Genomic DNA, 20,906 nt, shown 5'->3' on the forward strand with positions numbered 1-20,906 from the left:
GGAGTTTATATCATGTTACTGTTGCAGCTTAGAGAGAAAAGATTTTTTTTTAAATACTGTTGATGGCATTTTTCAGTTCCTTACCCATCTGAGTTTTATTAAGAGGGTTATTTCAAAGACATCTCCTGTTTAATCATGTTTAAACAATCTGTTTAAGACCTGTTGTGTAGATATAAACACAATAGTCCTTTAATGTAGTAAAACAGACTTCTGATAGACACAGCACATAACAGACATCCATCCATTATTGCTTAAGCTGCTGTTGCTTCCATGCCTGACCCGAAAGGGTAACCGCAGCTCCGCTGACGGCGTGCGCCGCGTGGAGACCCGGACATGCGCTGTAGGACCGTCTAGCAAGCGGAGGATTGCAGAGGGGCAGACAATTGGAGAGGCCTTAGACTAGATTAGGACTAAGTACCTTAAATCTGTTTTAATGGCTGTGTTTATATCTCCTTCTTCTTCGTTCCTTTAAAAAAAAAAAAAAAAGGTAATCAGGTTTCGCAAGCGTTAAGAAAACCGTCTCTTCTTGCCAGCTGGACGGGGTCCAGTTTAAGCAAAAAATTCCGCCCCCTCTCCTTTTATTTCTGTCTTTTTCTTTTTTCTTCCTGTATGGTCTTCACTGCCATGCAGCACAGCAAGACCCGGTTGCGCGAGCTGGCTGGCTTTTTCCTTGCTTATTACTTTTTAACATATTCTTCCTGTTGCAGAAATGGGAAAATTGAAGATGATGTTCTGCTGCTGTAGCAGTAAATGTCAAGAGAGGGGCCCTTTGCGCATTTTAATTACCTCTGGGCGGTGTCTTTTCTCTGCTGAAAGCGCGCGCACACACGCAGTTACATAGCATATGCATACGAAGCCGTGATAATGAATGAAAGGGAAACAGAGAAGATCACACGCTAAGGAAATTCAGCCGGGACCCAGGACTTGCATGACAGTCTGTAGGCTCGTTGTCACTGGACTCTTTGAAGAATAATGCCATCCATGTTTGGCTGGATTATTGGCAAATAAACAGTGATGCTTTTTGTTCAACTACGGAAACTACCATTTCCATTGCTTAAAACGTTGCCATTGAAAAAGTCTTTACATCTCTCAGTGGGGTCCCCCATAAACGTTAGTAACGCAAAAACGGTGGTATGTGTGTGGATATATTCTAGTAAAAGAAGGCCAAAGGGATGTTTTCAAAACTAAAACACTCAACTTTTCCTGAGCTTTGGGAGTCAAGTACAGACACAGAGAAAGAAGAGATCTTTGTTCACTCCCTGGAAGCTGAAGGGAGAGATGCAGGTTCAGACGTCCTGGGATGCTTGCGGATGCTGGGATAGGAGAACAAGATGCGTGTGTTAGGACGGAGTCAGAAATACCAGATTCCATGTAATAAAACCTCTGAATTGAGCCTCTCTGCTTTTTCTTATTCTGTTCTTTTCTAGATCTCTTTCCCATAACACGTTTTCTTCGCTCCTGGCCTGGCAGCCTGGTGCATGAGAAGGGGCCCAGGAAGATTGGGGACTGGTGGTGGTGCACCGTCTCTCCACCTGCTTTCGTGGCTTCAAACTGGTCGTTTCTGGGCACCAGTCACCTTTCTAAGATGAGCAACACGGGCTGGTGCCACCCATAGTTCTCTTCCAATTCTGAAAAATTCTAACTTGTACAATCAATTTTACTTTGAACGGGAGTCGAGAGGGAAAGAAGGGTCCATTGGAAACCATGGGCAGAAGTCAAGGCGGGCAGGATGGTAACTGGAAAGAAGGTACCAGAGAATTTGGAGGTGCAGAGGCAGAGGAGAGGAGAGCGGGGTCAGGACACGGGAGAGGACCCGCAGAGAAGCCAGTTGGCTCCCAGAAGCCCTTCTCCCTGCCTGCAAAAGGCATTACCGCTCCTCTTGTGTGTGTCCCTTATGCTTTCATCTGGTCTGCCTTTAACATGTTTCAATCCTGGTTTTCTTCATACCTCCCATGAGTTTTCTTTTTTCTTTAGATGTCTCAAGTTTTAAAAGTCCATTATTTCAAGGAAAAAAAAAAACCTGAGTTATATTCTAAGCATATGTTTATTAGAAGTCGTTCCCTGATGTGTGCATGATACTGGCGGGGCCTGATAGGCCGGTCCTTTCTTCCAGACACTTTATTGTTGGATGGTTGTGATTTGCCACAGCCTGAAATCTAAAAGTGATAAGGAACTTCCATTTGTATACATGCAAATTAAAATTTCCCAGTTCTTTCATTTGTATAGGCATTGAAAGAGCTTGAATTCTTTGACCTTTAGAAGCCTAAATTTTGAAAGAGGCTGTCCTTCCATGATACTTCTCTCTGTCTCTCATCTAACTGTATTTTAAAAATGACTACATATGAGTTTGAGAGAGTGAACTTTTTACTCACTGATCTAAACTGGCGCCTTTTATTATTAAAAGAAAGCAAATTCAGCTTTTAACATTTTTTTTTTTTAATGTACTGGAGTTCCTAGAATATTTCTATGGAGTCTATGGCTTAACTATGTAATTATGTCTCTTGAGTAGATTATGTTTTTCTTCCCATAATTATGTTTTTCCCCGGGAGACTGGAAGGCTTCAGACCTCTCTTGGGTGAAATTGTTCCTTCTCTTCTTCCTTGTTAAGCTGAATTCTACATGCCTGATTGTGTGCAAGGGCTGAGAGGGGGCTCCTTGAAGATATGTGGTAGTGATTATGATTTTTTTTCCCCCTAAGAAATTGTATTTATGTATTAAGGAGAGCCTTTTAGAGAGAAGCTCTGTTCGTTCATTTTTGAAATGCCATCAGAGAAGGATCTCCTGGAAGGGGGTTTGTTTATGATCTGTGGTCCTCTGTCTGAAACCACACACTGGCGGTGCTCTAGGGCTGTCTCCTCTCACAGGCTGTCCGGTGCGAGCTCGAGGGCCCGTGCGCACGTCACACTGCGCGGCGGCTCGTTTGCAGGGGCTCAGAGGAGCGAGAGGCCTTAAACGTGATGAAGACAGTTTCTAGTCCAGTTCATTATTTTCATCCAGAAATAGTTCTGCCCTGAACCAGACAGCATACTCTTAGGAAAAAGATGACTCAGCAGCCTTTCCCAGCAAAGATTATAGACTCATCAATTTTACTGTGGGAAATGATTCCTAATAGCCAGATTTTTTTTTTCCTCTTCCCTCTCTGTCTTTTACTGGACAAAGGAGAGATCATTCTAAACTGAACAATGTTCTTATTTATTAACTGGACCAAGCATTTGTCGTCTGCCTTCCCTTCACCTGAAGCTATGTTATGTCCTAGACTTAAGACAGGACACCCCCCCTCTCAAGAGGTTCATAGTGAAGTTCAGGAGAATCTAAGATAATAGGGTTTGGAATTTTATATAAATATTTTATATCAATTCATAGTAAGTTGATGCTTACTGAATGCTTGCTACACTTAAGTATAACCACATGTAGTAGACAGAAAACAGTTGTAGCTGCTCTTAGCTTGCTGAGACGGAAACCAGGAGGATCACCGAGGCCCTAAAGACAGAGAAGACCATGTGATGACTGAGCCGGGACTGGGAAGGGATTTGGCCAAGTGGAGAGGGTAGGGAGAGGGTGCTCTGCGTAGAGGAGACAGCTTGGGCCACCGCCGCGCCCCTGAAGCACCGTGGCTAGTACAGTGTGGGTAGATCATTGGCTGGGAGCAGGACAGTTGTAGCCGTTGGAAATGAGAGGTACAAGGGTACATTGAGACCGTATTCTGCAGGTCCTTGTTTGCTGGGCTGAGGGAGCTGTTTAATTCGACAGAGTACAACACAGTGAGAGATTTTGAGAAGGTAAACATGAATAATGTTAGGATTTAGGGGCTGAAAGCATTTTAAAAATTGTGGAAACGAATGCTTCATTTTTGTTAGGTCCAGAGAGTTTCGTTAAATCCCTTCCTGTGATAATACAACGAGTTGATGCCCTTTCAGATACGCCAGGCTGCTACCCCAGGGTGCTGGCCACAGGTGAGAGGTCAGGAGGGGTTCTGGTGTGAATGGGAAACAGGGGACCATCCGTGAAAAAGCCAGAGAGTCTAGGACAGGGAGGTAGAAAAGGTTTACATGAGCCGTATTTTGAGCCTGGGATACTAGAAAATAGTGATATGAATGGAAATAAGGAAATTAGAGGGGAAGCTGGTTGGGACTGTTTGTAGTAGAGAATATGGGGTGTGTCAGGGAGAGGCAAAGGGCTTAACTAAACATTACAGGCATTACAAGAGCATAGGTCTTTAATTTTTAGACTTTTACAAACCACCAGTGAAATGTAGTCATCTGAATGTAAACAGAAGTTTCACTTTTGTCAGTAGTATCTCCATTTTCACACGTATGTAGGAATGCAGAAAATCAAGGTTTTTAATCTAGAGCCTCAATAAGTGTAAATTATTTGGATCCAAGTTTTTCATGGCTTCCCTAAAAACTCACTTGGGTCTGTAATCTTCTCTGTTATATTGCTTTCCCTGGAAACCATTGAAACACAACATCTTAAGATAGACTAAGGCTCCTCTCTTGTAGTAGAATTCCAAGTAATTTCATTTGTAATTGAATTATGACTTTATTTTACTTTTAATTAAAAAATTTTCCATTGAGGCCCTGGCTGGCTGGCTCAGTGGTAGAGCGTTGGTCCAGTGTGTGGAAGTCCCGGGTTCAATTCCTGGCCAGGGCACACAGGAGAAGCGCCTATCTGCTTTTCCACCCCTCCCCCTCTCCTTCCTCTCTAGCTCTCTCTTCCCCTCTCGTAGCCAAGGCTCCATTGGAGCAAAGTTGGCCTGGGCGCTGAGGATGGCTCCATGGCTTCCACCTCAGGCACTAGAATGGCTCTGGTTGCAACGGAGCAATGACCCAGATGGGCAGAGCATCACCCCCTGGTGGGCATGCCGGGTGGATTCCAGTTGGGCACGTGTGGAAGTCTGTCTCTCTGCCTCCCTGCTTCTCGCTTCAGAAAAAGATAAATAAATAAATAAATAATTTTCCATTAATTTGAGAGAGGGAGGAGAGAGAGAGAGAGAAGCATCAACTCGTTTTTCCACTTAGTTGTTTCATTCAGTTGTGCATTCATTGACTGCTTCTTATACATGCCCTGATCTGGTGTGGGACAGTGCTCTATCCACAGAGCTACCTAGCCAAGGCTTAATTATAACTTTAAAAGTAGTCAACCTAGTCCCTAATTCCTCCCTGCAAACACTCCTTTATGTACCACTTTTAGGTTAGAGAGATGAAAATCGAAGTTGTCATTCCCCTCCCCGCACCCTGGGAACCCCTGTGGAATAAGCAGCTGTTTGTGTATAACCAGTTTACTCTGCAAAGTGATAACTTGGACACAGTCCTTTCCTCTCTTCCTTTTGTCATATCTTTTTTTTTTTTTTGAGAGAGAGAGAGAGAGAGAGAGAAGAGAAAGGAAGGGAGAGAGAGAGAAGCATCAACTCGTGTTCCATTTAGTTGTGTACACATTGATTGCTTCTCATAAGTGTCTTGACCAGGGCTCAAACCAGCACCCTTGGGAACCAGCCAGTGACCCCAGGATTGAAATGACATAGTTATATCCTGTGGCTTAGCAGTGGCTGTAGACTCTATAATCTTCATACAACATCAGGTGGTTAACTCTTTCGTGTACTGACATGAAATTTCTGGCAGACCAGTACTGGTCCATGGACTGGTGATTGAAAAACACTGTCCTAGAGTATTGGACCAGATTTCATTCTGTCTTGATGACAGTGAAATTAGCTAATGTCTCCCTTGTCACAATCTCCTCCAGGGAAAGCCTGAATGCATGGTAGAGGAGGCTCATGGGTTGCCAAAGTATTGTGTTATTGGACTGGGAATAAAAAGATCTGTCCCAAAAGGGTGTTTCTAATATATATTGCATAATTTAAAAAAGAATTAGTATGTAGTTTTAAAACTAGAGGCATCAACTGATTTGAAGAATCTGTTGAGATTAATTAGTAAATTCATAAAGCCACTATGGAAAACAGTATGGAGATTTTGCAAAAAATTAAAATAGAGCTGCCACATGATATAGCATTTCCACTTCTGGGTATTTATCTGAAGAAAACAAAAAGACTAATTCGAGAAGACATATGCACTCCTGTGTTCATTGCAACATTATTTATAATAGCCAAGATATAGAAGCAACCAGATATTCATCAATAGATAAACAGATAAAGAAGATATGATACATACACACACACACACACATAAAATGGACTATTATTCAGCAATAAAAAAGAATATAACAAAATGAATGAACCTAGAGGGTATTATGCTAAGTGAAATAAGTCAGAGAAAGACAAATACCATATGATGTCACTTCTATGTAGAATCTAAAAAAATGAAAACAAGTGAGTAAACAAAATAAAAAGAATAGTGTGCCTGTTTATAGATTATATCTATATATGTATAACCTATACATATAGGTATATAACCTATATATAAATATATAGTATCTATGTATAACCTCTCAACCCTCACAGACACAGTGATCTCGTTAGTGAAGGTCTCCTCTTTCAGTCAACATCAATTGCTCCCCTGTCCTTCATATAGACAACACTTTATTATTATTAATTTTTTATTTTCTTTTTTCCCCTTATTTTACAAGTGAGAAGAGGAGAGGTAGAGAGACAGACTCCTGCATGCGCTCTAACCAGGATCCACCTGACAACTTAGTCTGGGACCAATGCTCTGCCCATCTTGGGCCATGCTCACAACTGAACTATCTTTAGCACCTGAGGTGGAGGCTCAATGGAGCCATCCTCAGTGCCTAGGACCAATGTACTTGAACCAACTGAGTCATGGCTGCGGAGGAGAGAGAGAGAAAGAGGGGGAGAGAGAGAGGGGGGGGGAAGAGGGGAGCAGGAGGGATGGAGAAACAAATGGTCACTTCTCCTGTGTGCCCTGACTGGGAATTGAACCTGGGACATCCACATGCTGGGCTGATGCTCTACCACTGAGCCAACTGACCAGGGCCGGCACTTTATTATTTTTTAAAGTTTTTTTTGTGATGGAAAGTTTCAAACATACATTAAGAGATTACATGTAATAAAACCCCATATGTTCACCTTACTTTATAATTAATAACATTTTGCCGTATTTGCTTTATCTGTTATTTTGCTGAACTATTTCATAGCAAATACTGGATATCATGACATTTAACCCCTAAATATATCAGTTAGGTTTTCTAAAAGATAAGGGCATATTTTTATGTAATCACCAAGGGTATATACTTCTTTAATATTTTGACATAGTCCATATTCATATTTATTCAATCAATCTCCAAACCACAGCATTTGAGTGTTTGTACTCACCACGGTCTTTTTCAGTTATATTTAATTGCTTGCCTTTCTTCCTTCCCTACTAGACTGTGAACTGCTTGAGTGTAAGGACATTGTGTTACATATTTTCTCTTCCCTCCTTACAGTACCTAGTGAGACTTGCCTGGGCCGGGTGCCCCGTACACTAGTGCAGGACTAGCTGACTTGACTGATGCACGTGGTACTGATTCCTGATTGATGCTCTATTGCAGATCTGCCTTTCAACTTTATTTGATTGAAAAAAAGAGTAACTTCTTCATGGTACTCAGGATATAAGTAGAGACTTAGTAAAACAAAACAAATCAGCGAGTATTTAAATCTGACTAAAATACTACTATAGGCCTGACCTGTGGTGGCACAGTGGATAAAGCGTCAACCTGGAACACTGAGGTTGCCAGTTCAAAACCTTGGGCTTGCCCGGTCAAGGCACATGTGGGAGTTGATGCTTCCTGCTCCTCCCCCTTCTCTCTCTCTCCTCTCTCTCTCTCTAAAAATCAAATAAAATATTAAAAAAAATACTACTGTAAAAAGGTGAGCTGCCAAACATTATGACCCTGCTGTGCCACATTAGGGTGGACTGGCCATGGCATTACCCGGATGATAGGTCAGTGGTCGTGGTTCTTTCCAGATCTTTGTAAAAGGTGCCTTGTTTTTAAAAGGCGCGCTCTTTTGTACGTGTATCTGGACGCCCTTCGGGGGAGTGCTAGAAGTTGGACAGGGTGCGTCAGGCTGTAAACAGAGTGCACAGATTGTGAGGTGCTGGCTGGGGGACCTGCATAGCTCTCCAGAGTCGTGAAGCTGTTCTCAATCAACTTTTACAAAAATGGGCAAATTGGGTCACGTCGCAGCGGCAAGTTTATTTTTATAAAAATGTTCACATACCACAATCTTCATGCACCAGTTTCAGATGTATAATTTTTCTAAAGCAGAAGTGCTGGTGTCGGTATTACTAACTTTCACCGTGAGGTGGTTGCCCCTGGCTGGAGAGAGCTGGGCGTGGGAGAACGGGACAGTTAGCCGGACCATTGCTTAATGGCCAGACAGTTCCTCATGGGTCTGGGCTCCAGGGATGTGGGACTGCCGTGACCTTTTGATGGAGCTTTCTTCTGGTGCCCCTGAATTTATTGCAACAAAAGTCATATTCAGCCAAACACACTCAACTTTTTGAGAAAAAAAATTGTTCTGAAACCTTTTTTTTTTTTTCATTATAAATTCACTTTTGATCATGATTTCCCCTGAATGACTGATATTACACTGTTAACAATCTAAAATGGGCTTGTTAGCAGTGGGAGGGGAGAGAGTCCTGGACCAACAATCAGAAAACCTTAGTTCTAATCCTGCCACTATGTGGCTTTGGGTAAATCACTTCCCCTCCCAGGGGCTCAGGGTCCTCATCCACGAAAACCGTACACGGCTCTAAAATTCGGTCTAAACTGTTTCTGTTGTCATTTTTACCCCTGTGATTCGAAATGACTTGCAAAAATGCTTAAGAATTATAGTGACAAAATGGGACTCTTCCAGAAAACAAGCAAGCAAGCAAGCTTTCGCTTGAATGTCTTGCAAGGAAATTTCTTAGGAAGCACTAATCAAGGTTGATTTCTTTTTTTTCTTTTTCTATTTTTATTAAGTGAGAGGCGGGGAGGCAGAGAGCCAGACTCCTGCATGTATCCCGATCAGGATCCACCCGGCCAGCCCCCTATGGGGTGATGCTCTGCCCATCTGGGGCCGTTACTCTGTTGCTTGGCAACCGAGCTATTTTAGTGCTTGAGGCAAGGGCATGGTGCCCTCCTCACCACCTGGGGGCAACTTGTTCGAATGAGCCATGTTTGCAAGAGGTGGAAAGGGGGAAGAGAAAGAGAGAGAGAGAGAGAAGGGTGGGAATGGGAGGGGTGGAAAAGCAGATGGTTGCTTCTCCTGTGTACCCTGACTGGGAATCAAACCCTGAATTTCCATATGCTGGACCAACGCTCTACTGCTGAGCCAACAGGCCAGGGCCTCACAGCTGCTTTCTAAAGAAAGGCTTTGCCCACTGGATTCACTAGACTGCCAAATAAGAAGAGAAGAGGTCTTCTCCATGGGGGGAGATAGTGTTGTAATTTGGTTTTCTCTCAACTAAGACATTCATCTAAAAGAGGAAAATATTTATTCATTCATTTATTACCTAAATATTTATTGAGCACCTACTGTATGTGCAGGCACTGACTAGGTTGTGAGGATACAGCTATAAAGAAGACAGAGCTGAGGAGCCAAATAATTCCACACGCTAATTACTGATGGTGGTAACAGCCATATAGGGAAGTAACAGAGGGTGTGCTTGAGAGGGAGGAAAGGACTCCGGGTGCAGCAAGCAGACAAGACCTCTCCTAGGAGGTGGTGTTCACTCTGAGGCTTGAGGGGTGAGAGGGAGCGGGCTATGCAGAAAATCTGGAGGGAGCATTTTAGAAATGTGGGAAGGTCCCGGGATAAGAAACTAAAGGGAGACAGTGTCAGATGACTGGAGCGAGATAATGGGTTCCTGGACTAGGGTGGTACCGTTGGAAATGAGAGAACTGTTTAGATTTGAGATACGTTTTCAAGATGGAAATGACAAGTCTCAGTAACAGATTAAATGTGGGGAGTGAGGAATAAGGGGGCATTGAGGAAATGTTTGGGTGTTTGTCTAAAGCAGGGGTAGTCAACCTTTTTATACCTACCGCCCACTTTTGTATCTCTGTTAGTAGTAGAATTTTCTAACCGCCCACCGGTTCCACATTAATGGTGATTTATTAAGTAGGAAAGTAACTTTACTTTATAAAATTTATAAAGCAGAGTTACAGCAAGTTAAAGCATATAATAATAATTACTTACCAAGTACTTTATGTTGGATTTTCTCTAAGTTTGGCAGAATAAATCTTTATAGAACAACTTACTATAGTTAAATCTTTTTATTTATACTTTGGTTGCTCCGCTACTGCCCGCCATGAAAGCTGGAATGCCCACTAGTGGGCGGTAGGGACCAGGTTGACTACCACTGGTCTAAAGCAACCAAGTGGCTGTTGCCATTTACTGAGATGGTGGGGGGACTCTTAGGGGAAGAATAAGGAGGGTTTTTTTGGGGGGTAGAAAAATAAAGAATTTTGTCTTAAATATGCTTCATTTAAGATACCTTTGAGACATTGCAGGGGAAGTCAAGTAGGCAGTGAGATACATATATCTGAAACTCAGGGGAAAGGTCAAAGCTTACCCCAGAAGTATGGGGAGTCATTGGCTTGAGTAGGTGGCATTGACCACATGAGGCTGATATTGTAGTGCAGTGGTTCTCAACCTGTGTGTCGAACGATCAAAACACAGGGGTCGCCTAAAGCCATTGGAAAATACATATTTATTATACAATACATTTTTAAATAAAATATTTATTTCCAATGGCTTTAGGCGACCCCTGTGTTTTGGTCGTTCGATCCCGCCGGGGTCGCAACCCACAGGTTGAGAACCGCTGTTGTAGTGAGTAATGATCTCTACCTCAGCTGTCCATTGAACTCACTTCTGATTTAATTGAACTGATATTCTTCAAAGCTTTCTAGAGGATTTTCTTATCCAGCTACGGTGGAAGAGCCACTGCTCAAGGGAAAGTATACACGTGTAGAAGAGTCTCTAGGTGGCCCTGGCTCGGCCTGGCATGTGGAAGTCCCGGTTCAATTCCCAATCAGGACATACAGGAGAAGTGAACATCTGCTTTTCCACCCACCCCCTTCTTCCTTCTAGCTCTCTCTCTCTTCCTTTCCTACAGCCATGGCTTGAATGGTTTGAGCAAGTTGACCCCGGGAGCCCAGTAGGGGGCTTGCCACGTAGAGATTTTGGTCAGGGCGCATATGGGAATCTGTCTCTCTGCCTCCTGCTTCTCACTTAATAAATAATAATAAAAAAAGAGGCTCTAGGACTGAGTTTTATGTAGTCTTCAGCACAACACAAGGGTTTCCTACTCTTCATACTGTTGTCCTGCTGGGAAGATCCCGTCTGTGGCTCTTTGGCTGTGGGTTGCTTCTCCCTGCGCCGGGGCAGACTACCCTTGTTCTTGATTTGAGCCGGTGTGCCCTTTGTCTTCCGTGCTCTCGGTTTCTGAGGGGCTCGCTCGGGCGCCGAGGGCTGAACTGCATCGTCCTTCAGCCAGTCATTCGCGTGTTACCCCGATGTGGTCTAGGGGTAACGGGTACTTGTTGCGCTGGAAAGACGGAGAACCTGTTCCGCTTCTGTTGGTCATTGTACTGGAAGGATTTCGTTGTGGTGGGTTGTGGTGGCGGCTGTGCAGGGGGAGACATCCACTAGGAAAAACCCAGGTGTTTTTTTTGTGTCTGCGCAGCCACAGATAGATGTCCCCTGAATTACTCCAGGGTGTTCATAGCTACTTGGTAGCTTGTCTTCGAAGATCAATTTCTGAAAGGTCACCGAGGCTTTTAAAATTTCACCTGCTCTTAAATTTGTCACACTTGCCAGTGTTTCTCGAGCTCTTTATTTTTGCCTCTAACCTCCTGTTACTCCCCCGAAGCAGCAGGCTCGGGGAAAATAGTGTCCTCACACATCCATGTACTGAGCTCAAACCTCGTCCGGCCTCCGTGAAAACCTAATGAAAAGGCTGTAGAAAGCAGAGGCAGAGCTTATTAAGTTTTCTTGTGGCCCACGGCCCACATCAAGTCCCACTGTATAAAGGAACCATGCAAGAGTTTGTAGCCCTCCCCTTAGCCCTCAGGGAACCTGCCCTTCCAAAAATATGGCCTATTAAAAAAAATAACTTCCAGGGACAATTCCATAAGCTTTCTTGTTAATGTTTACAGCTGTATCAACACCGCACCGATACTTTTTTGTATGTATGCGAGGAACAGAATCCACAGATTGAACTGTGACAAGGCCTATATAATTCTCTACTCGTGAAACTAGTTAGACACAGCAAGATGTATTGATGGAAGTTTGTTTAGGGTAATGGGTGAGCTATTAACTTTGTAATTGAATCCTTGCTGCTGCTTCAACTTGCTTTGAAAACCGGCCTTGACACTTCACAGGGCTTAGTCCTCTGGTGCCTCACTTGGTCGAGCTGGATTCTTTTCAGTCCGCCCTAGCAGCCAGGAGAGGAAGGGAAGAGAATGCTAGGATGCCAGCGTTGGTGGAGCCACGCAAGGAGTGGAGAGCTCGGTCCACCGAGACAAGAGCTGTATCCTGGCCTAGGACAAGCTCATCAGTATCTGAGGGCCACCTCTAGGGCTCAGTGCTTCATCTGCGAACATCTTACTTCCTGGGGTCTAGGAGCTGTTTGGGGTCATCTGGAAAGGTTCTTTAGAGTTCTAAAATCTATTTGTAATCTGGACAAAAAGCCATGAGTGGTGGGGGACACAGCAAACAACACACAGTGAGTTTCCGCAGTTGTTTCCGCCCCTTTCTCTCCTGGTCTTTGTCCCTCTGTGAGAGCAGATGCCCCCCACTTGCACCGGCAGGAAATGGGGTGGTGGGTGCCTTTCAGTTAATGGGTCTAGTTGGAGCATGTTTGGCCGAGGAGGCGCTACACTCATATTACCGAGCCTTGGCTTCCTGTCTGTTTTCTTTGGGCTGGGTAGGCAATGAAAAAGGAGACAGGAAAATACATTTGGGGGCAAATAAAATAAGGAATTTGTCTTATGAAGACAGCTTATAGTTGGGAAATTCTAATGTTCAGCTTAACCCTATCCTGATAGAGTCCTCTTGTCCTGTACGGAGTGGGAGATGAGGGGTTCTTGCTGCCCATTGTCTATACTGGCGCATTCTTGAAGGTTCTTCATAATTCTCCTTCAAAGTTGTTTCTTTTTTCTTTTATGAACATCAATCCTCATTCCCTTAACCAAAGGGAAAATTCTTATTCTAGTCTTCTGAATGGCTATTAAAATAAGCATCCACCACTTAACATTTTACTGAAATGTTGGGGCAACATCCTAGGGCCTCGCTGGCATGGGGAAGGAGGAGTAGGACGGGTGGGAGAAGGACCCCACAGTGTATTCCCGTTGGTGTGTTAGGCATCATTGCACTCGCTCACCCTGGCACCTGTGCAGGTTCACACTTAACTAGTGTCACACCTAGACAGTACTATAAATATGATTTGATGATTTTTTGTAAAGAAGTCTTAGTACCTTGGTTATCTTTTAATTTGTGTTTTTCTTTTTAATGTTTAGAATTTCCTTGGATTTTAGACTTGAATAAACTAGAAGAGAGACAGAGGTTTTTTTGTTTTTGTTTTTTTTTTAAAAAAAATAATGGATTCTCACATTCACATGGTTACCCCAAGGGTATTTTCTGATTCCTTTACTAAACCACAGTACTAGATTTAACATAAGAACGTGTTCTCTGCGATTTAATCATGCTTTCCTGCTTTGGCGTATCAGAAAATACCCAGATTCCTCAAGTTTCCTTGCCTGTATTTCTGCATTTTTCTCTTAAGGGGTTCTAGGATTGAGTTTTAATTTTTGCAGATTAGAGTCTCAATAAGGTATTAATTGTGATACAAAATAAAGTCACTATGGTCATCATGGAAATGTCCCTTTGATGAATGTGTTGGTCCCTGTCCCCGCCCCAACTTGGGGACAGTAGGTGTCACATGCACAGACTCCCTGGACTTGCAGGGGAGGGGTGTCCTTCCTGAACCACGAGAGCACACCCCAGACACGCTGAGAGGGCCGCGGGAGGCACCCAGAGAGGCCCCCTCGTGTGCCAGCATCCCCGCCTCCCTGCCGATGCCTGGCTCTGAGTCACCCTCTGGGACCCTCAGCTCTCCATCTGTAGAACAGAACTAGGAATGCTTTGCTGCTCGATGATGCCTATAAAGCAATTTGTAACAGAAGGCTTTATATAGACGCTTCATTATGAATACCGGTATCAATAATTCCTTGGCTTAAACCCCCAGTATGTATGTTCACATATCTATTTAGCATGGTCAATTGTTCAGCTAATTAATATGCTTTTATTTTATGATTTGCTGTTTCCAGGGCACAGACAGAAGCTTGATGACTCTAAACCTAGTTTGTTCTCTGACCGCCTCAGTGATTTAGGGCGCATTCCTCATCCCAGTATGAGAGTAGGTGTCCCGCCTCAGAACCCACGGCCCTCCCTGAACTCTGCACCAAGTCCTTTTAATCCACAAGGACAGAGTCAGATTACAGGTAAGACAGACTCCTAGGTTTCACTTGCACAGGCTGGCAGGCTGGGGGAGAGGGGCTACCAGATGAGATGTGTGCACTTCAAGACTCCAGGCGCTGTGCAGCGGCTTGTTATTGAAGAATTAAGACTTGACACTGACCTTTTATTTATGAAAAAACGAATTCCACTATTCGATAACTTTGGGATCAAATGTGGGTGAAGTTTCTGCTAATGGTGTATGCTATGGCCACGTCAGTCTGCACACTGGTAGAAGGGTAATCACTATGCTGTCTGGGAGAATGTTTGGTACTGTTTCTATATTGTGTCCAGGTGGTGCAGGGGATAACATTCACACCCTCACTATTAGACAATGAGAGTTACTGTCTCAGATTTGGGCTTAAATATCTTATATGTATAACTGTTTTCATTAAGTTTTCTTGAAAATTGCCCAGGGCTAACAGGAAGCCCTGATTGGTGAGGATGAGTCAAGGTCAACGTGCGGCTGGCTCATCACGCAGACAAAACTTTCTTCTGGTTCACGGGTGGCTCTGGTTCCCCAAGCGACATTTCTCTTTATTCAGTTTAGTAAGCTGCTTGTTTTACCTTTATTCTTAACAATTAACATCAACATTGCATTACAGACCAATTCACATTTGGCTCAGTAAGATGCCCAACATTTTTTTATTTCAGCCCCTACTTGGAGGAAAACATCTTATTTTAGGACTAATCTGCTTGCTTTCAGGTCATGGGGACAAGAGAGTATGTTACTCATCCCAGATCTTTAACTTGAAGATCACAGGTATTGAGAGCCAGAAGAAACTCTGCATGGTATCTACAGATAGTCGCTATTGTTGGCAGACGTGGACTAGAATAGAGGGGAAAATAACACAAAACAAAATGTACAGTAAACTGTCAAAATGGATCTTTTTTCACGGTTAGGTTTTTGTCTATAGTGGTGAGTTTTGAGTGGCTTTAAATGGTTTATAAACATAATTATTTACAAATTAGATGACCCCCCCTCCTCTCCTGACCATATTAGATATATGTCTTCTCAGATACTTACTTAGAATACATTCTCGTGGGTATATGAATATTAGTCTGAATGCATGAGTATGCCTGAGTACCTATTTTAAAAAATAATATAGGATTATAAAAATAAAATAGCTGAATACTGAAGAGAACCAGATATCTGCATCAGGGAAGAACCTTAGAGCTCTGTGAAGAATAGCCATGTCTTAGCCTAAATAAATCTCTAAATGTTAGTAGGTAGGAATCAGAAATTAAGGTGTTCACGAGACGTGAGTCCTTGGTAAAAATGCAAGGGTGAAATTCACACTAACAGGAATTTGGAGCTCGTAGCTATAGGTTCTCCTGCATTTAAAGTAGTGAGCCTTGGGTCACCAGTGAAGGTTTATGATAACCATCTTTGTATCTTTATACCTAATCCTTAAACTATGTGTGTGTGTATGTGTGTGTATGTGTGTGTAGAAGCAGATATATACATATCAATATATAAAAGTGTTTGTATGTGATCTGTAAGGGACTTATGATGGCTAATTATATATATGTTTGTATTTATATATTCTAATCCTTGTTTGCTAATTATATTTTGCTAATGACTAATGCTTTTCAAATCGTCCTTGGAATCTGTGCGTTGCTAGATTCACTTAAGAAGATGCTATTCTCAAGGCTCTGCCCTCAAACTTAGAGATGACATCCAGAAATGGAACCAGGGGACATTTTGGAATCTGAAGTTACCTTAGATAACATTAACCAAAAAGTTGGTAAAAGTTGTGAAGAGGAGCTATATTTTCGCACACTCCCCTCCCCCCAGATGTGAGTGCAGAGAGCGTGGGGCAGGTTGATGGGCAGAGAGCAGCTGGGCAGACCAGGTGCGTGGCCATGGCCACAGTGAGTTCTCAGCCGACTTCATCCATTCTGTCCCGGCCGGAAGCTCGGGAAGGCTGAGCTCCTTGTCAGCAGTTTCATAGCCAGTGAGTGGCACGCCAGCTGCAGGTCTCTGCGTTCCCAATGCGTGATGGCTTTTCTTATACAATACCATGCTGCAGCTCCATCGAGAGCGTTTCAGAGGAATGTTTAAATACTCACTGGAGATAGTTCTAAGAGTGAAAATACAAAACAGGTTTATTTCTAGGTATTGATAGCTTTTTGGAATTCTATGACAGGAGTATTAGCTCTGCATTTTGGGATTCCATTATAGAAGAATTGATTTATCGATCAGTCTTGTCATTTCTTTGAAAATATCCACAAAGTATTGGGCCCACCAGCTTTCTCAGACTTTCCAGATTTGAAACTTCACATGCACACATGTGCCACCCCTACCCACTTTTGACCATGGGCACTTTCTTTAAACGCTCTCATACTGTTAGTGAGGTAATGTAAGCATCTGCCTATAACCAAGGGTTTCTACCATACAGAGTTCTACCATGACCCAAATTATTAGGAAAACCCAAGAATACCCACAACAGCAGCAGCAACTTCAACGTAAATTGAATAGATTTCATTTTTTTCTCTCTGGATTAATTTTCTTATTTATTGAATAAGTATGGTTTACTTTAGAGCCTACCACAGGTAGAGAATTGGGTTTTAGGTAAGAGGGAGGAGAGAAGAAAAGTCCCATTCTTGCGTTAAAGTCTTAATTGAAGAGATTGTGACCTTCCTGTGCCCCAGACTGTCCTCTGGCTGTTCCTTGTGTACCTATTCTCTCTGTCCCCGCTTCCATGGGCCACTCTCCCCGGTGGTCACTGTCTGCTCACAGGACCTGCCCCCCTTCTAGGCCACGACGTCTTCTGCAGGAAAGAGTCCCGGAACCTTCATCTGGAAGGCTGCCTCGTCATCCTCTCAGCTTTAGTTGAGATTGCCTTATTTTGTAGCTTCTGTGAATTTGCTTTTTTTTCTTCCCTGCTAGATTATAAATTCTTGCAGGGATTTATTTTCTTTGGTGCTGACCTCAGGGGTAGCATCTCATTAAATGCTGAACGAATGAAAGTTTAGATGAGAAGCAGTCAGTGCAAGGAGGGCAGGAATTCTTTCTCATTTCCCGCCCCGGGGTGTCACAGTTCCCTGGTGGTGGACGTTAACGGCAGAAGTCACATTTCAGTGTGGCCCTTACATGGTTAAACCATTTGGTATCATTCTAGTTTGGGAGCTCCATTAATTGCATGATTAAATTGAAGTTCTACTTAAGCGCCTTACCCGTAATGGGTTTTGTAACTTCTTTGTAATGTGCCACAGCTGCCTGTTGTTCCAGAAATCCTTTGGATACAGACGTCTGTAACAGACAGGGCTCTGGGTAGCTCTCATTGACTTGGCTCTCTCAATATCTCAAGCTCTTACACCCAAACTGAAGATAATGACCTTGGTTGTATAGCCACTACGAGTTCTCATACTTGCCAACATAAAAGGCAAGTCAAACTCCCAGAAGAGGGAAATGAAATTAGAAATCATAAATTGAGGAAGTCATAAGCACTTAGTGTTTCATATTAGCGTTCTCCAGAGTCTCCCGCAATTTCTAGGGCTAGAGAGATTCCAGCGTGTGGTGGGCTGGCCTCTTTGCTATGCTGGTCTGGCGGGGTCACTCTGTAGTGGTCTTTAATGGCCCGTGTTCAACGCCTGAGGGCCCAGGGCCTTCTCGTGGCTTCCTGAGGAAGTCGCTTCCTCTGTACCTTATTTTATCTTTCAGACATCTGGTGCCTGTCTCTGGGTGCTAGGAAACACCTAGTCTGTCACAAATGTCCTCCTCTGGATTCAGAAGGTGGCCACAGCAGTAGAGAAGGGATAGTGTGTTTGGAGATATCGCCCAAGATAATTGCTGTTTTAAACTCAGTGCTCTCCAGATAGGTGAACTGCGCACCTGAAAAGCTGACTCAGGCCATTGGGTTTGGGGCATTGGGACATTCGTCTAACCTTTGAGGTGGGCATTCTGCTATTCCGTTAGTCAAGTGAACAAGGGAAGTAAGTCTCTGCTCACAAAGGCATTTACATTTTAGTGGTAACGATAGTCAGTACGTGGGTGAATAAGCATCCATACAGAACAATTTTAGGTTATAGTAAATGCTTTGAGAAAGTGAAATAGGGTAATGCGGTAGCCGTTTAGGAAGGAAGGAGGAGGCTAATTGTGATGAGAAAGTTGGAGAAGGGCTGTTTGCAGGGTTTTGCAGGGCTTTGCAGATCCGTGAGCACCAGCACTTCAGGCAGCGAGAAGCTCGCGCAGAGGCTGTTGGGGAGCAATGTGTGTGGTGTTCAAGGGACAGGAAGGTCAGTATGGGTGGGAAGCGGTGAGCAAGGGGAGTGACACACAGGGGCAGGCAGGGGCTGGATCACGGAGTCTTCGTGGCCCTGACAGGGAGCCTGGGTTTTGTTCTGATTTCATTGCTGTGCCATTGAAGGATGTGAAGCAAGAGAATGACATTGTAAGTTTTTAAAAAAATCACTTTGGATGCAAATTGAAGACCAGGTCATAAGGGGGACCATGGTAGAAGCAGGGTCCCCATTTTGGATGCTACTGCAGTAGCCCAGGGGTGAATTGAGGATGGTAGCATTGCTTTTCTCTATTCAAAACTCAAGCCAGATGCCGGCCCCTCTTCCATCCTGAGCCACGTCTTAAGTTCTCCACAGCACTCTTCCACTGAGGACCATTACTTGTTTTACACATCTGTCTCCTCCATCAGACTTTGAACTTGCAGTCTAAGTCCACATTTTGTTTATCTTTGTATCTTCCTGGTCTCATACGGTGCCTTCTGCTTGGTGACTTCGGTTTGGTGATGAATGAATGGAACAGGTCAGTCACTTCTTCAGGAAGTGGGACCCATTATTAGTCTCCTAGCCCCAACCGTTTTCCTATTTGAATGGATTCCCGCTACCCCCACTTACTGTGTGCCTCAGGTACTGTTCCAATGGGGTGAACTCACACACTCCTCACAACAGCTCTGAGACTGGGGGCTCTCTTATCAAAACTGAGGCTCGCCCAGGTCCCACGTACTCCAGTGAGCGATAAATGCAGGAACGAAATCCAGACCCACGTGGCTCTTGACCGCTGTGCCCTCGGGAAGCTGGCACGAGCATCAGTCAGGGCTCTGTCCCCTCCCGTTTCAGGAGCTCACTTACGCTGCTCTTAGCCACGTGTGAAATGGTTCTACATAAAGTTCTTACTAAAGCCTCCAAATAGTTCTGAAAAGTAGATATTTTGCAGGCGGAAGAACTTGATTCTTTGAGAAATGACTTGCTGAAGGTCCCTTCGGCTGTTGCACTTGACTGTGAGTTCCGGATTCTTGACAGGCAATGACCTTCGCCCCCATCAAGCTGGGCATGTCGCTGACAGTCTTTAGCGACACGTGTCCTAAAGAGACTCGTTTCTTTTTCTTCTCACCAATTGAATATGACTTAGGACTCTTAGAAACAATATTTTCATAAAAAAAAAAAAGGATGCATTAAGACTATTTGGATTTTATTTTAAAGTGCAATATAATTGTTTTTAATGATTCTAGTTCTATGAGTAGAGCTAGTCATGGTAACATTTTTAGGAATATCTTGGAAAAACAACTTGCCAGACATCAAATAGAATAACGATAATCTTATCAGCAGTGACCAAACTGAAGCTGTTTCCGCCAACGTCAGCCTGATTCTGCATTCCCTTAGCAGATAGTGTCCCCCCTTTAAACACAAGGGGGATCTCCGCCCTTGCGGCGCGTTGGGCCTGGGCCGTGTGTACGTCTGGCTGTCCGAGGCCCCCGTCCGCTGTGCTCGCACAGAACCATTGACTAGTATAGTTCTCTCAGAGTGAGGAGTGTTTCTCAATGACCATTTTATCCAAGTGCCGAGGGACCTCACGGTTCACTAACGCGGAACAAGTGGGGAGCTGCAGTGGGCGTGGGGTGGGGGGACAGCGGCTGGGAGTGTGGAGGAGGAGGAACCCCTGAGGGTCTCAGTGGTAGTGAAAGAATGACCACAGGGGCCACCAGTGGGGCAGGAGCGATAGGAAGGGGCCAGTGGGAGCTAGCTCAGTGCGGTCTCATGCTCTCGGACCACTGCGGTCCTACTCACCTGCAGCCATCTTGTGTCTTGAGGACCCGAAGGCACCACCCTCAGAGACAGGCTGTTGGAAGGACCGTTCTCTTACCTGCGGGTGCTGTGCTTTCATTTCGGCGGTTCCTGGGAAGTCTCGTCCAGTCTTCTTCTTCCTTTCAGACCTTTCGGGCAGGCTAGCCAAGGACGTTCATCTCTGCCAGGCATACACGTGAGCAGGAATAACCTTTAGAGGAGATTGCTGGTTATATTCTTGATGAAAAAATGGCCCCGGTTCTGCGTGTGAACACTGTTTCACACCGTGCAGGGCTGGCGGCCACCTTACCAGGAAGAGCAGCGCCCTGTCCTGCCTGTGCCGGTTTGGAAGGGTGAAGCTCAGTGAGACCCTGTGCAGGGCTGGTGGCCACGTCACGTTGTTGTGATCCTGTTAGCAGCATCT

The 20,906-nt window shown here is 44.2% G+C and overlaps 1 protein-coding gene across 3 annotated transcripts in view; it reads left to right on the top strand.

The window, feature by feature from the left end:
- Positions 1-20,906, top strand: part of RUNX2 (RUNX family transcription factor 2) — a 135,793-nt gene that overhangs the window by 63,398 nt on the left and 51,489 nt on the right. For 2 of the 3 annotated variants that reach the window (XM_066251654.1, XM_066251661.1), the window contains exon 4: positions 14,272-14,445. The exons of the other annotated variant lie outside the window; for it this stretch is intronic. In XM_066251654.1, coding sequence (XP_066107751.1) covers positions 14,272-14,445 — 174 coding nt within the window. The remainder of the gene's footprint in view (positions 1-14,271; positions 14,446-20,906) is intronic. 3 annotated transcript variants of the gene reach the window in all.

Source organism: Saccopteryx bilineata, chromosome 1 (assembly GCF_036850765.1).
Source record: "Saccopteryx bilineata isolate mSacBil1 chromosome 1, mSacBil1_pri_phased_curated, whole genome shotgun sequence".
NCBI classification, from domain to species: Eukaryota; Metazoa; Chordata; class Mammalia; order Chiroptera; family Emballonuridae; genus Saccopteryx; species Saccopteryx bilineata.